The following is a 14,262-nucleotide window of genomic DNA, read 5'->3' as shown; positions in this document are numbered from 1 at the left end:
TTCTTGCATGCATATTAATAACTTAGCCAGCTTTTAGGCCAAAAATTTGATTATTATTAGTGTATTGCCAAATTAAACACAATTATTATAAGAATATAGTTTATAAATGATATTTTTAATATCCAATTTTTTCAATTTCATCTGAATTGCCTGTGTCAAGAAGTTGTATAGTTTTCTTAAAATGGTTCTCAATATACTTGCAAATACTCATGGATTTTTCTCCATCCACAAGGTTAATCGCTATGCCATTTTTGCCTGTAAAAAATTATTTGGTATTATTAGCGTTAACAAAAGTAAGGTATATGTTTACCAAATCTTCCAGTACGACCGATTCTATGTAAATAAGTTTCGCAATCAGCGTTTCCTTTTGCATCCATCGGTAAATCGAAATTTACAACGATTGTAACTTGTTCAATATCAATGCCTGAACGATAAAAAAAGTTGTTATTAATAATCAAAAAAGTAATGAGGTTGTATTTTTAGATTAAAAGAAACCATTATCTTAGTAACACGGTTATAGCTATAATAATTAATTTTCATCCTTACAATTCTGATGTTCGTTTTAGCTCCTTTCATTCTACTGCTGCTGTTTAATTTCACGAGGTATAGAGTACGAGTATAGATATAATTAATTTGTAAAAACATGATTTAACCTAGAAAGGACTGACACAAAGCGACATAAATACAGGGGGCAGATGTCCCTTACAAAAATAGGAAGGTTTTATGTTTTTTTATTTAATAATTTGTTTTTATAGATAACCTGGGAAAACCTGTTAAGAAAATGAACCAAGATAACACCACTACGATGTGAGATATCATACTAAATCTGGCTTAATTTTAGAGCTACATTCATGCCATTATATAATATATAATGGGTTGCAGCGGCCGCTTTATGAAAAGGCCATAACTTAAAAACTATCTGACTATATTGTATATTTATTATATGCAATCTATTCAATAAAATGTATAGTCACTGCCATTATGTTAGCTATAATAGCTTCACATCTTCCAGTCATACTTTGTTAGTTCGTTTCTGGCCAAGTTATGGAGGTAATCGGCTCCAAATCAGCCGAATTTATTGTTGCTATAGTATTGTCAGTATAGTGTAATCACCGGTCGTCTTCGTCTAGCCCATCTAGCGGTAGGGCCCACGGGTTGGGTCCTGAGGGAGAGAGGTGTTAGATGAGTGGGTTTGATGGGGCATGTGAAAAGGTGGTTAGTGTCGTGCGGGGTGCCTTTCACATGCTGGGCATATGTTTGGTATGTCGGGGTCGATTCTGGATAGGTAGGAGCTTAACCTGCTACAGTATCCAGAACGTAATTGTGCCAAGGTTACGCGGGACTCTCGGGGAAGTTGGAGCTCTTCGTGTGCAATTGGTGGTGGTTGGACTCCGATAACGGCATTCGGAGGTCGGGAGCTTAAGAAGGTGGTAAGGGCCTCCCGATGAATGTCGTTTATGGCCTGTCTGTACACTGTCCGATCCTGGAGTGGTCTGTCTGTTTTGTCTAGGATCTCGGCCACGTAATTTAGGAAGTGCCTCCTGTTGTGCCTGGGAGGTGGCTCAGGCTCAAGCAGGTGTCTGCATGGGTGAGGCCTGCGGTAACACCATAGCAGAAACTACTTACTGAGCATTTTGTTATGCTCCTTCACAGGCAGCATATGGGCCTCATCGTGTAGGTGTTGTATCGGGGACATTATGAGACATACTGTCGCGGTCCTAATTGCAGTATTTTGGCAGGTCTGAAGCTTCGTCCAGTGCGAATAACTGATTCCAGGCGACCAGACAGGCGCAGCATAGTTAGGAACCGGTCGGCCTATTGGTTTGAAAGTCGACAGCAACATTTCTTTGTCTTTACCCCAAGTGCTGCCGGCAAGCGATTTGAGGACCTAGTTGCGATTCTGTACTTTGACAAAGGTGACTCCCAATATTCTGGGGTTGTTTACCGTCGGTATTGGGGTATCATCGACGTGTACCTGAAGTTGCAGCTTGACCTCCTTTGTCCAGGTGGTGAAAAGGGTCGCCGTGGATTTAGTGGGAGAAAGTTGTAGGTTTCTCGCAGTGAAGAAGCGAGAAAGGCCGGCGAGGTAGTTGTTGTTGTTGTAGCAGCATAAACATTCCACCTACCTACATACGGGGAATGCTGCTGGAGTGACAGTCCTTGGCCGGATAAAAATCCGGGTCGTTTCGGTAACGTAGAACCGACTGTCGTGGAAACGGAGGGTAGTCGTTTACTTTGGTGCATAGGCCATCAATGTCATTGCCCGACTCCATTATCGTACAGTCGTCGGCGTATGAGACCAGGGAAACTTCCTCTGGTGGGTGGGGGAGTTTCGAAATATAGACATTAAAAGGCAAGGGTGAAAGGACACCACCCTGCGGTACTCCCTGCTTTATTTTTCTCTGTTTAGATGTTTGGTCTCGAAATATCACCGACGAGTGACGACTACTCAGGTAGTTCGCGGTCCACCTCTTCAGCCCTGGCGGGAGTGTCGACTGTAAAATGTCATCTAGTAGCGTGGCGTGGCTAACTGTGTCGAAAGCCTCCTTCAGGTCCAACGCTACTAGGACAGTCCTCTCGCAGGGGCAGTTTTGGTTGAGTGCGCGGTTTACCTGGGTATTAATGACGGTGAGTGCCGTGGTGGTGCTGTACACTCTTCGGAAACCATGATGGTGTGAGGCTGGGTCAGGTGTTCTGTAAGGAGTGGGAGTAGAAGGGCTTCAAGGTAGTTCACTACTGGGGAAAGGAGAGTTATCGGACGATAAGACTCCCCTTGGTTGGCAGGTTTCCCTGGCTTCAGTAGTGGAAGCCCTAATTTCCACTTATCAGGAATGATGAGAGTGGCCATAGACAGGTTGAAGACCTTGATGAGAAATTCTACTCCCAGTGGACCTTGCTTTCTCAGCATCAGTTTGGTTCGTTTCATGAGTTTGATGGCCCCCCTGAACCTCGTCGCTGGAGAAAGCAAGCGGTGCACTGTTGTGTTAGTTTGTGCAACCGTCTGGTAGCACAACGTTTGTATCTGTCAGCCGGAGGATGCAGAATAAATTGCCGGCTAAAGTAGCTCGCGCATCTCTTTGGATACGACGAAGTACGACCGTTGAAGGTTATATCCACCTTGTCGTTGTGCTTCGTCGGGTTCGACAGGAACCTTACGGTGGACCAGAGCTTGCTCACACCAGAGGTGAAGTTGCAGGACTTCAGATGGTCTTCCCATTTAGTCCGCTTATGTCGGGTTACCAGTTGCCGGATCTCCGAATTGAGATCCTTTATTCGAGGATCCCCGGGATCGGCCTAGCGTAGCCGAGTTTGTCTTGATAACTGCTTGACCCAATGCTTGTCAAGCAATTGTCCATATATATTTAATTATTGCAAAAATATTTTCGATAGGGTGAAGATCAATACAACATTTCATTCCTATTTTGCTGTTTCCACTCTACACAACTTCGGCTTCCATGCTTGAAATCATTGTCTTTTTATAAAATCCCAAGAAAAAATTTTTAAGTAAGGACTAATTGAAAATTTACACGATCAATACCAGCCAGATTGCCAGACCGAACCATACCTTGCTACTGAAAAAAGTGTTGCCACTTAAATTGATTTCTGCGTTACTATGGGAATTGATTGTTCACCTCCGCCAGGAGGTGGCGGAAATCAACCAAAGGCAATTGCAACTAAAAAAATCAATATAAAACAATAATAAGTAAACTGTCAGAAAAATTAAAAAAATTGGAAAAATTATGAACCGATCTTAATAAAGAAATAGTACAACTTAAATCAGAAAATTGCCAACTAAAATTGCCACATGAAATGCAAAGTAGAAATGATAAAATATATGAAACCGATGAAGAAAAGGTAACCCGTGAAACAAATGAATACTAAAAAAAAGAGCTCCAGCAAAAAGAGGAAAGCTGATTCTTCCCCCGAACTATTGAAATATCCTTCAACCACTAAAAATCCAGAAGAAACCAAGGATTCCTCGACCTCCTCCTATAATGGTATCGGAAGAGTCTCATTATCAAGAGCTCTTTAATATAGCGAAAGATGAAGCGATCGAAAAGTTTCTAATCAAACTGCTACATAATAAATATTAAAAAGTAACTACCAAACATCCAAACGATTACAGAAAAATTATAACAGCATTAAATAGCAAGAATATCTATGAAGATAAACAAAGACTAATTAAAGTCATAACCAAAAATTTTCACCACTCATGTGGCAAGGATATAATTTCTAACTTGAAAAAACAGGGATTAAAGATAACCAACGCGGTGAATAAATTAAAATGGAAAACTACTCAACCGCTTGATATGTTCCTTTTCACATTTGGAGCTTCAGAAAATATTCAAAATCGAAAAAAGACTGCAAAACGTCGAAAAATATCTACACAATAATAATGTGGCAAAATCATAATGCCAAATTTTTTGAAAGTAATGCCGTGGAACGCAAACGGAAGAGCTGGAATTTATTTTAGATTCACAAAAGGTTGACGTATTCTTGATAGCAGAGAGACATTTTCCGAAGGAGTCATCAGTAAAAATTAAAAATTATAAGGTTTATCACCCTATCAAGCCAAGCATCTGAGCAAGAGAGGGTAGTACAATTTTCATCATAAGTAACCTGAAACATCCTCATCATGTTAGTATCGTTGCCGCGGGGATGAGGCTTAAGTTTTGGTCTGACCCCCAACACGAACTAAGAGGGAAGCTCCATATGGGTTCAATGATGCTGCTTCGGATAGCAAGAATACGCCAAAGATCAAGCCCGATCGTGAGCAAGTGCAACCTGACGAAGCAGGAGAAGAAATGGCTTGGGCCAGAGGAGATAAAAAATGGCCGCAGCAAAACCACAGATCCCAGCTTCCAATACAAGGTATGCGAACAGAATTGAAGAAAAACTAGCCATCGAGAGATAACGTTCTGCAGATAGCGAGGCCTCAGTACCATCGAAAAAGCAGAAGCACAAACACGTTAAACCGAAAAACAGTGAGGAAAAAAGATCAACGATGTCGAAAGCAGAAGCAGCGGTTGATCGTAGTGAAAAGCTGGGGCGAATGTCGCAGGAACAGTAGAAGGTAAGGGAGATGAAGCTACTGGAAACGCTATTTACGAAAATAGGCGTAAAACCAAACGCACCCATGCCAGCATTTGACGGAGCACGATGGTTCAGCGGCGTCAAGATTATAAAATGCAAGGATGACCCCACGCTCACATGGATAAAGGAATCAGTAAAAACGCTTCAAGGCCTGTGGGAGGGGGCATCACTTGAAATTGCTGGCAGCAGCTGCATTCCCTCTATACCGAAGGCGAAGGTTTTCATTCCGTGCGTGGTAAAACTGGAAAATGCACTGCGTCTATTACAAAGACAAAATACAGACGTGCAGACAGACGACTGGAAAGTGTTGAACGTGGTAAAACCAGCAACTGTGATGGAGGCCATGACTACATTCTCTAGATCAACAAGCTGGCACAAGACCTGCATGAATCGGAGGATGGCTTGGGGAGTTGGTATCGTGCACGCTCTGGTGGTAGGAACTGACGCAAACGCACATCACACGGTCTGGGGTAGCGCAGACATAAATGACCGAGGTCAGTCACAATTTAACTATATTCTTGAAGAACCAACATAAGTTGGACCAACCGAGAAGAATGTACTTGGTTTAACACTCTATACAAGCAAGCATGCTATGGTACAGGAATGGGAAGTATTGGGTAGGCCCACATTCTCTAATTAGATACATTAGCTTTCAGGTTATATTCCGCTCAAAAAACAAACTTATATCCTGTAGAAATTCAAAGAATACGCACTGGCACTTGTATAGGGATATACTATCAAAAACACCAATGATACCCCAGGAATACAGGTCACACATCGCACTTGAGAAAGGGGTTGAATTGTTTGCAACTACTCTCGTTAAAGACTTCAAAAGATCCTGCTTCCCAACACGTAATAAACGGAAGGTGAAACCTCCTTGGTGGAACAAGGAATTAGGAGCACAAAGGCGTAGGGTACATGAATTCTATAACAAGTATAAGGATCTACAAAAAGTATATAAGAAAGAAATACGTGGAGCCAAGAGAGATTCTTGGAGTGACTTCTGTAGCAGCATGGAAGACACTAATGAAGTGGCTAGACTTAGGAAACTGTTATCCAAGAATCCGTCTATGCCAAAAAATATACGGAAGAATTAACGGTTAGTGGGCTGACAGCTGTGAGGACTCTCTAGAACCGCTAGTCAACACACATTTTCCAGGGTGTGCGGACACTACAGATCTCGAACCTAGAAGAGATATTGTGCACGACGTCCCGACGAACATATTTACGACCAACAAGATAGAATGGGCTACACAAAGTTTTGACCCATATATCGCCAAGACTGGATGGAATCTTCCCAGCCATGCTCCAAAAGGTAAGCCATCTTGTGGTGGTTCAGAACGATATTCAAGGGATGCTTGAGGTTCAGCTATGTTCCTGTATTGTGGAGAGAAGCGAAAGTTGTGTTTATTCCAAAAGCTAGAAACAGCAACCCTCCCTACTCGAAGGAACACAGGCCCATTAGTCTGACCTCATTTCTCCTGAAAACGTTAAAGAAGATTCTAGACACATACACTAGAGACGCAATTGCGCCAGACGTTTATCCAAGGCACAGCACGCTTACACTAAAGGCAGATCTACTGAAACTGGACTTCACTCACTTGTACTAAACATAGAAAAGGCGTTAGAATATAAGGAGTATGCTCTAAGAGTATTTCTAGATATATCAGGGGCCTTTAACACTTAATGTGCAACCCGCGATTTATCTATTGATAAGGCAGCTATTAGCTAGCAGGAAGATAAGAGCGGAATGGAACGATACGAGCGTCACCAAATATGCATGAAGAGGCACTCCGCAAGGTGGGGTACTATTGCCGCTATTATGGTTACTTGTAGCAATTGAACTGCTCAAGAAATTTGACGGAGGGGCACCAAAACTAGTGGCATATGCAGATGACATAGTTATAGTAGTTACGGGAAAGTACCTGGACACCATCAGTAATGTGATGAATAACACACGTAAAAAATAAACGCCGAAAAAACGGACATACTTTTTACCAGGAAGTACAAGGTCCCGATGTGGAACCTCCAGAAGCTAGGCACCAACGAACTATGTCTCAAAGATCATGCGAGGTACCTCGGAGTAATTTTATTTATAATTGGCGCGTACACCCTTTTTAGGTGTTTGGCCGAGCTCCTCCTCCTATTTGTAGTGTGCGTCTTGATGTTGTTCCACAAATGGAGGGACCTACAGTTTCAAGCCGACTCCGAACGGCAGATATTTTTATGAGGAGCTTTTTCATGGCAGAAATACACTCGGAGGTTTGCCATTGCCTGCCGAGGGGCGACAGCTATTAGAAAAATGTTTTTCTTAATTTTGGTGTTTTCACCGAGATTCGAACCGACGTTGTGAATTCCGAATGGTAATCGCGCACCAACCCATTCGACTAGGGCGGCCGCCTCGGAGTAATACTAGACAGTAAATTGCTGTGGAAGCACAATGTTGACGAGAGGGTGAAAAATGCCAGTAATGCGTTGTACGCATGTAAAATAATGTTGGGCGTTACTTGGGGTCTATCACCCTCTCTGATGCATTGGTGCTACACGGTGGTAGTTAGACCGATATTGCTGTATGGGGCCTTAGTATGGTGTACTGCGACAAGAAAACTGACATACTTAATGGCACTGGAAAGGATTCAACGACTCGCTGCTCTGTGCATAACAGGAGCGATGAAAACCACTTCAACGGCGGCACTGAAAATGATACTCAGCGTGCCACCTATTGACCTTATGACGGAAAACCTGGCAGCGAAATCCGCGGGGAGATTAGTGGCTGCTGGGGTATACTTGTAGAACCTTCGGACACATCTCAATAGGAAAGTGAAGCTCAGGTGGCACAGACTACATGACTCCGTACTTTAATTTGGAGAGAAGGTTTCGTACTACAATTGAAAAGGAGGGACGGCACAAAGGCATGAAGCCTGGCGATAGCACTTTTCACATCTATACAGACGACTCTAAAACTATAGACGGAGTGGGAGCGGGCATTTACTGCTCAAAACTAGTGATACGGCAGCCTATCAAGCTGCCAGACCAAGCGGAAGTTTTTGTTGTGGAGAAAGCCGCGGAGCTAGCCTACACAAGAACAAGAAAGAACTCAACAATTAATATATACGTGGACAGTCAAGCAGCAATAAAAGCAATAAGCTCATATTGTATTACGTCCAAAAATGTTCGACGGAGCAGGGAGGCCATAGAAAGGCTAGCCGCAAACAGTAGGCTGCAGATCTATTGGGTACCTGGTCACAAAGGCATTATGGGGAACGAAATAGTAGATGAGATAGCAAAAAGTGCTGTTAGACTACCATTTGAACAAGAGAACGACAGACCAAAACCGCTAAATACAATATACAATGAAATGGACGACTACATGAAAAGGCGAGTGGAAGCTAGGTGGACTAATCTGACCACATGCAAAACAGCAAAAGTCATGTGTAGAACAAACGACAAAAAACTGACTCAATTCGTACTTATTCTCTCGTGAAAGAACTGCAGAACTATCATAGGTATGCTAACAGGTCATAATCTATTGGCTGCACATGCGTACAAGATAGGGATTGCTAACACGGACAAATGCTGGAAATGCAGAGAGGATGTTGAAGAAACTTTAGAATACCTTCTGTGCATTTGTCCGGCATTATTAAAAACGCATTTAAAATGCCTGGGAGCCCCATTGTTTGAGGGTCTGGAGGACGTTTCAAAAGCGGATCTCCCAGCGCTGCTTAGATTCGCCAAAAGCGCTGACATCCTACATGATGTCTACTTTCGATATTCATAGAGGTCGGTCTCCATCTGGTATCGCTAGGGACCAAAAGGCCTATGCGTGGCTTGTTGCCAACCAGGCTAACCTAACCTATCTATTTGTATATGTTTCAACTTTTTTCTATGACTATAAATACTAAAAAAAGGTATGACTAAATTTTGCTCTCCGTATTTATATAACGTCGAAATTTCGACGCATGGGCGATCCTAGTATTTGTTTAAACGCAAAAGTTCATCCCAATGATAATTTTCCCCATTGATAATCTCAATCAGTTGTGAATCACTTAAGGTAAATTTTCCGAAAAAGACTTTTCTATATTCTCTTAGAAATAAATATAAAATAAAGTTCCGAAATACGTACATACATATGTACGAATACATGTAATGTAATAACTTCGCATAGAATGCTCCGAAAAGCAAGGTTTGTTTTGCATTTGAAAGCTATCAAGGAAGTTTATTTTCAACATAATTTAAAGTAGTCTATAAAAGGGGTGTGGCAATATGGTTCCCACGATATTGGAGAGTTTTTATTTAGAATGTAACGTTTTGGCGGCCGCCGTAGCCGAATGAGTGGATGCGTGACTACCATTCGGAATCCGGAGAGAACGTAGATTCGAGTTTCCGTAAAACACCAAAATGAAGAAAAATGTTTTCTAATAGCTCCTCATAAAAATATCTGACGTTCTGTGCCGGCTTGAAACTGTAGGTCCCTCCATTTGTGGAACAACACCAAGACGCACACTACAAATAAGAGAAGGAGCTCGGCCAAACACCCAATCATTCAAACTTTCAAACAACAATGGAAGTCTAAATCGTTTCCATTTATGGTGAAAAGATTTTCTACTTATCAGACCGTTTCGGCTCTGAGTGAATTTGACAGAATCAGCTATCGGGCTGACGTGACTTGGATCACGAAGCTCTTTCTTTTTAACGAAAAAACTGAGATTGTGTTATTGATATACGAAACAATCAACCAATGACCACACTTCATTGCTATCTGAACAACCACTGATTGGACGATTGTGTTAATACATGTGAAATGTTTGTGCTATTATATTAGTGATATACGAAAATTGAAATCAACCAATGACCACACTTCATTGCTATCTGAACAACGACTGATTGGACGATTGTGTTAATACATGTGAAATGTTTGTGCTATTGTATTAGTGATATACGAAAATTGCAATCAACCAATGACCACACTTCATTGCTATCTGAACAACGACTGATTGGACGATTGTGTTAATACATGTGAAATGTTTGTGCTATTATATTACTGATATACGGAAAAAAGCATATCACTATATCACTAATATAACAGCACAAACATTTCACATGTATTAACACAATCGTCCAATCAGTGGTTGTTCAGATAGCAATGAAGTGTGGTCATTGGTTCATTGTTTCGTATATCAATAACACAATCTCAGTTTTTTCGTATATCACTAATATAATAGCACAAACATTTCACATGTATTAACACAATCGTCCAATCAGTCGTTGTTCAGATAGCAATGAAGTGTGTTCATTGGTTGATTGCAATTTTCGTATATCACTAATATAATAGCACAAACATTTCACATGTATTAACACAATCGTCCTATCAGTGGTTGTTCAGATAGCAATGAAGTGGGGTCATTGGTTGATTGCAATTTTCGTATATCACTAATATAATAGCACAAACATTTCACATGTATTAACACAATCGTCCAATCAGTCGTTGTTCAGATAGCAATGAAGTGTGGTCATTGGTTGATTGTTTCGTATACCAATAACACAATCTCAGTTTTTTCGTTAAAAAGAAAGGGCTTCGCCAGCGGCAGTAATTAAAAAACTACAAGCATGAACACTATTCCAATATTAATAAGAATGGAAACCCTCCACTCTACCCAACAAATATACACGGATTTAACACCCGAATATTTTCCCGCCTTCGCCTAGGCCACACAACACAGACCCATGAACATATCTTAAAAAAAGAAAATCACCCTATCTGTACAACCTGCAACACAAACCAAACATTGGACCACATCCTCAAAAAATGTCCAAGTCACGCCAACGCAAGAAAAGAAATACTAAACTCCAGGCCCGACGTGAAGGGGGGGGGGATCGGGGACTTTTTACCCCGGGCCCCGAGTTCTCAGAGGAGCCCGGACTCGAGATTATACGTATTTATATGAATTCGACATAATTGGAAAGGGCCCGCATTTGCAATTTTCCCCCGGGACCCGGATATGCTCTCTACGGCCCTGCTAAACTCAGAACAAATAAGCGACATCCTCGCCATTCCCAGTCACTCAAACATCGAAAAAATAAGCAAATTCATCAAAACTATCGAAATGACAATATAACAAATAATCCACACAGCCACAGAACTGATGGCCTCTGCAGCCAATGCTCAAACATAATTTTAGTACTAGTATTCATACCAGTCACTAAATAATAATAATAATAATTTGACCACATGCAAAACAGCAAAAGTTATGTGTAGAACTAACGACAAAAAACTGACTCAATTCGTACTTACGCTCTCGCGAAAGGACTGCGGAACTATCATAGGTATGCTAACAGGTCATTATCTATCTAACACGGACAAATGCAGGAAATGCAGAAAATATGTTGAGGAAACTTTAGAATACCTTCTGTACGTCTGTTCGGCATTATTAAAAACGCGTTCAAAATGCTTTGGAGCCCTATTGTTTGAGGGTCTGGAGGACGTTTCAAAAGCGGATCCCCCAGCGCTGCTTAGATTCGCCAAAAGCGCTGACATCCTACATGATGTCTACTTTCGATATTCATAGAGGACGGTCTCCAGCTGGTATCGCTAGGGACGAAAAGGCCTATGCGTGGCTTATTGTCAACCAGGCTAACCTAGCCTAACCTAAAACGTCACGAAGACCAAAAAACTTGCACGGATGAAACCAGGCAACTACTGCTACGAGAAATGCCGAAATTAAAATATCAATTACCGAGGTATATAGCCCCCCACGACATACAATCAAATGTGCCCGATATGTTGAACTATAACAGTCACAGGAATAGATTTATTATGCGTGCCAAATATACACATTGGGATCACGACTCACAACGACCAAAGGAAGAGAACTTTACAACGCACTTAAAAAGACAGGATGCATTTCTATATCAACGAGCAGCCAAACGTACTGGCCAACAAATCCACAGAAAACACCAGACTTAATTGATTTTTTCATCGCTAAAAAAGTATCAACCGCTTATGCAAGCCTTGGAAGTCCCAGGTGATCACTTGTCGATAATTAGCACAAAGAACGAAGTACTTCGATTGATAAATAACATCCAACGCGCAGCTTAGCAGAGTACACCTACCATAAAGAATACCATCTCAGGTTACAAGTATACCAAAGAAATAAAGGAAACCATTTCTGTACAAACGGAAAATGCGACGCAGATGGTATCAAACTTGATCACCTCTTGACAAACCCCTTTTAAGTGAAATAACTAAAAAACTTAGCGACGAAATTAAAACGTGCAAGAACAGTTCAGTCAGAAAATACCTACAAGAATTAACAAGTGAGCGAAAGTCGAATTATTCACTTGGAAAATGTACAAAAAAATTAAAACAACCGTCATCGCAAAACGCTCCAATCAAGACACATGACAACAAATGGGCAAAAACAAATAAACAAAAGGCAGATATCTTCGCAAACTACAACGAGGACCCCACATGAATCGGTAATGATTCCTAATGTGCAACACGACGGCGATTGTAATGCTATTAATAAGATTCCTCTGGTAACACAGAGCGAAATAATAGAAGATAATTAAAGATAAAAAATCGCAGGGTTACGACCTAATTACTGCTGAAATACTGAAGCAGCTCCCGAGCAAATTGCCATATTGACGAATATCACCAACACCACATTCAAGCTAAAACCTTTTTCAATATATTGGAAAACAACGGAAGTCATTTTGTTTAATAAGCCAGACAAAGCCGCTCATCACGTAACATCATACCGACCTATCTCATTTCTTCCAATGCTTTCGAAAATGGTGGAAAAATTGTTGATCAAAAGGCCACTATGGGCAGTACTTCATTATCCTACGTTCGAATTTCTCCGATCCCCACTTCAGAGTAAAAAAAGAAGATTCATATTCATGTCTCAAAAACATTAAAGCAGGGGTTCTCTAATGAAGCATACTTGGCCCTTTATTATATTTGCTTTTTACATGTGATCTTTCAGTTCCCCTCAGCGGAAAAATGATAGACAAACTGCAGTACAAACTCAACGAACAACAGCAACACAGCAAACAGAGAAAATATCTCAAAAATTTCCAAGCCCTTCCGAGCCCTCTGGCTAATGCTTTTCCACATAGAATCGGCATATCTGGAATGAAGAGATCACACCGGAAATATTCAAAGCCCCATCTTATTATCTTTTAGATTTTTCATGAAGGTTTTTTATTTCTCAGAAACTTAAATTATTACAGAATTTGCAAAACCATTTTGAAGACCACTCTGCAATTTTCAAAAATCGATTTTTTTTTGCTTAATTTAGAAGACTATATAAAGGGTTTTCCAATAAAAGGTGTTATTGGTGAATGGATTTCGCTATCGAGAGATGATTAACGATTTTTTATGGCCGGAAGTGGATTGTATTGATCTGGACAACGTTTATTTTCAACAAGACGGCGCTACGTGCCACACAAGCAACGAAAAAATTGATCTTTTACGGGAAAAGTTTCCGGGCCGTGTTATCTTTCGAAGAGGGGATCACAATTGGCCACCGAGATCTTGTGATTTCACACCTTGTGACTTTTTTCTTTGGGACCACGTGAAAGATAGCTCAAAGACGGAATTCGTGAGGCTATCGAGGACATAGGGCAGCCACTTTACAATTCCGTTATGGAAAATTTCATCAAAGGGATATTGTCCTGTAAGCGTGGTCGTGGTGGTCATTTGCCTGATATTATTGTCCACTATTAACGGCATACCTTTCTCTTTATAATGAAATAAACATCCGATCATTTATATTAAAAAATAGCATTTTTCTTTAAATATCAAAATAACACCTATTATTAGATACATACATATAACTTAATATATTTCCGATAAAAATAGCTAAATAATTAGGAAAGTTCTGACTACTTAAAAACAACACTGCAGGATGGTGGTTTTTTTCCAAACCACATTTTTAAGAAAATTGGATATGATAATTGAAACAATTTTCAACCGATTGACGTAAAAATTGGTACACATTAGATAACCTCTACAGAGAATAACGGGGGATTTTTCGATCGGTTAATTAAAATTTTTCTTAAACTACGCCTATGTACGTAAAAATTATTAAAAAAATATATATAAAATATCCACATATATTATATATATATTTTTTTTATTTATCGCTTTGTGGGAGTGGTTGTTGA

At 40.6% G+C, this 14,262-nt stretch overlaps 1 protein-coding gene across 1 annotated transcript in view; it reads right to left on the bottom strand.

Moving 5' to 3' along the window:
* LOC128858575 (DEAD-box helicase Dbp80) overlaps positions 1-14,262 on the bottom strand; it is a 66,097-nt gene continuing 51,835 nt past the window's right edge. The window contains exons 10-11 of the mRNA XM_054094969.1: positions 311-424; positions 1-255 (exon numbers count right to left, since the gene is read on the bottom strand). Coding sequence (XP_053950944.1) covers positions 116-255; positions 311-424 — 254 coding nt within the window. The 3' untranslated portion in view covers positions 1-115. The remainder of the gene's footprint in view (positions 256-310; positions 425-14,262) is intronic.

The sequence above is a fragment of the Anastrepha ludens genome, chromosome 3, assembly GCF_028408465.1.
Source record: "Anastrepha ludens isolate Willacy chromosome 3, idAnaLude1.1, whole genome shotgun sequence".
NCBI lineage: Eukaryota > Metazoa > Arthropoda > Insecta > Diptera > Tephritidae > Anastrepha > Anastrepha ludens.
The sequence above is the reverse complement of the archived record's forward strand: the minus strand, read 5'-3'. Positions and strand labels throughout refer to the sequence as shown.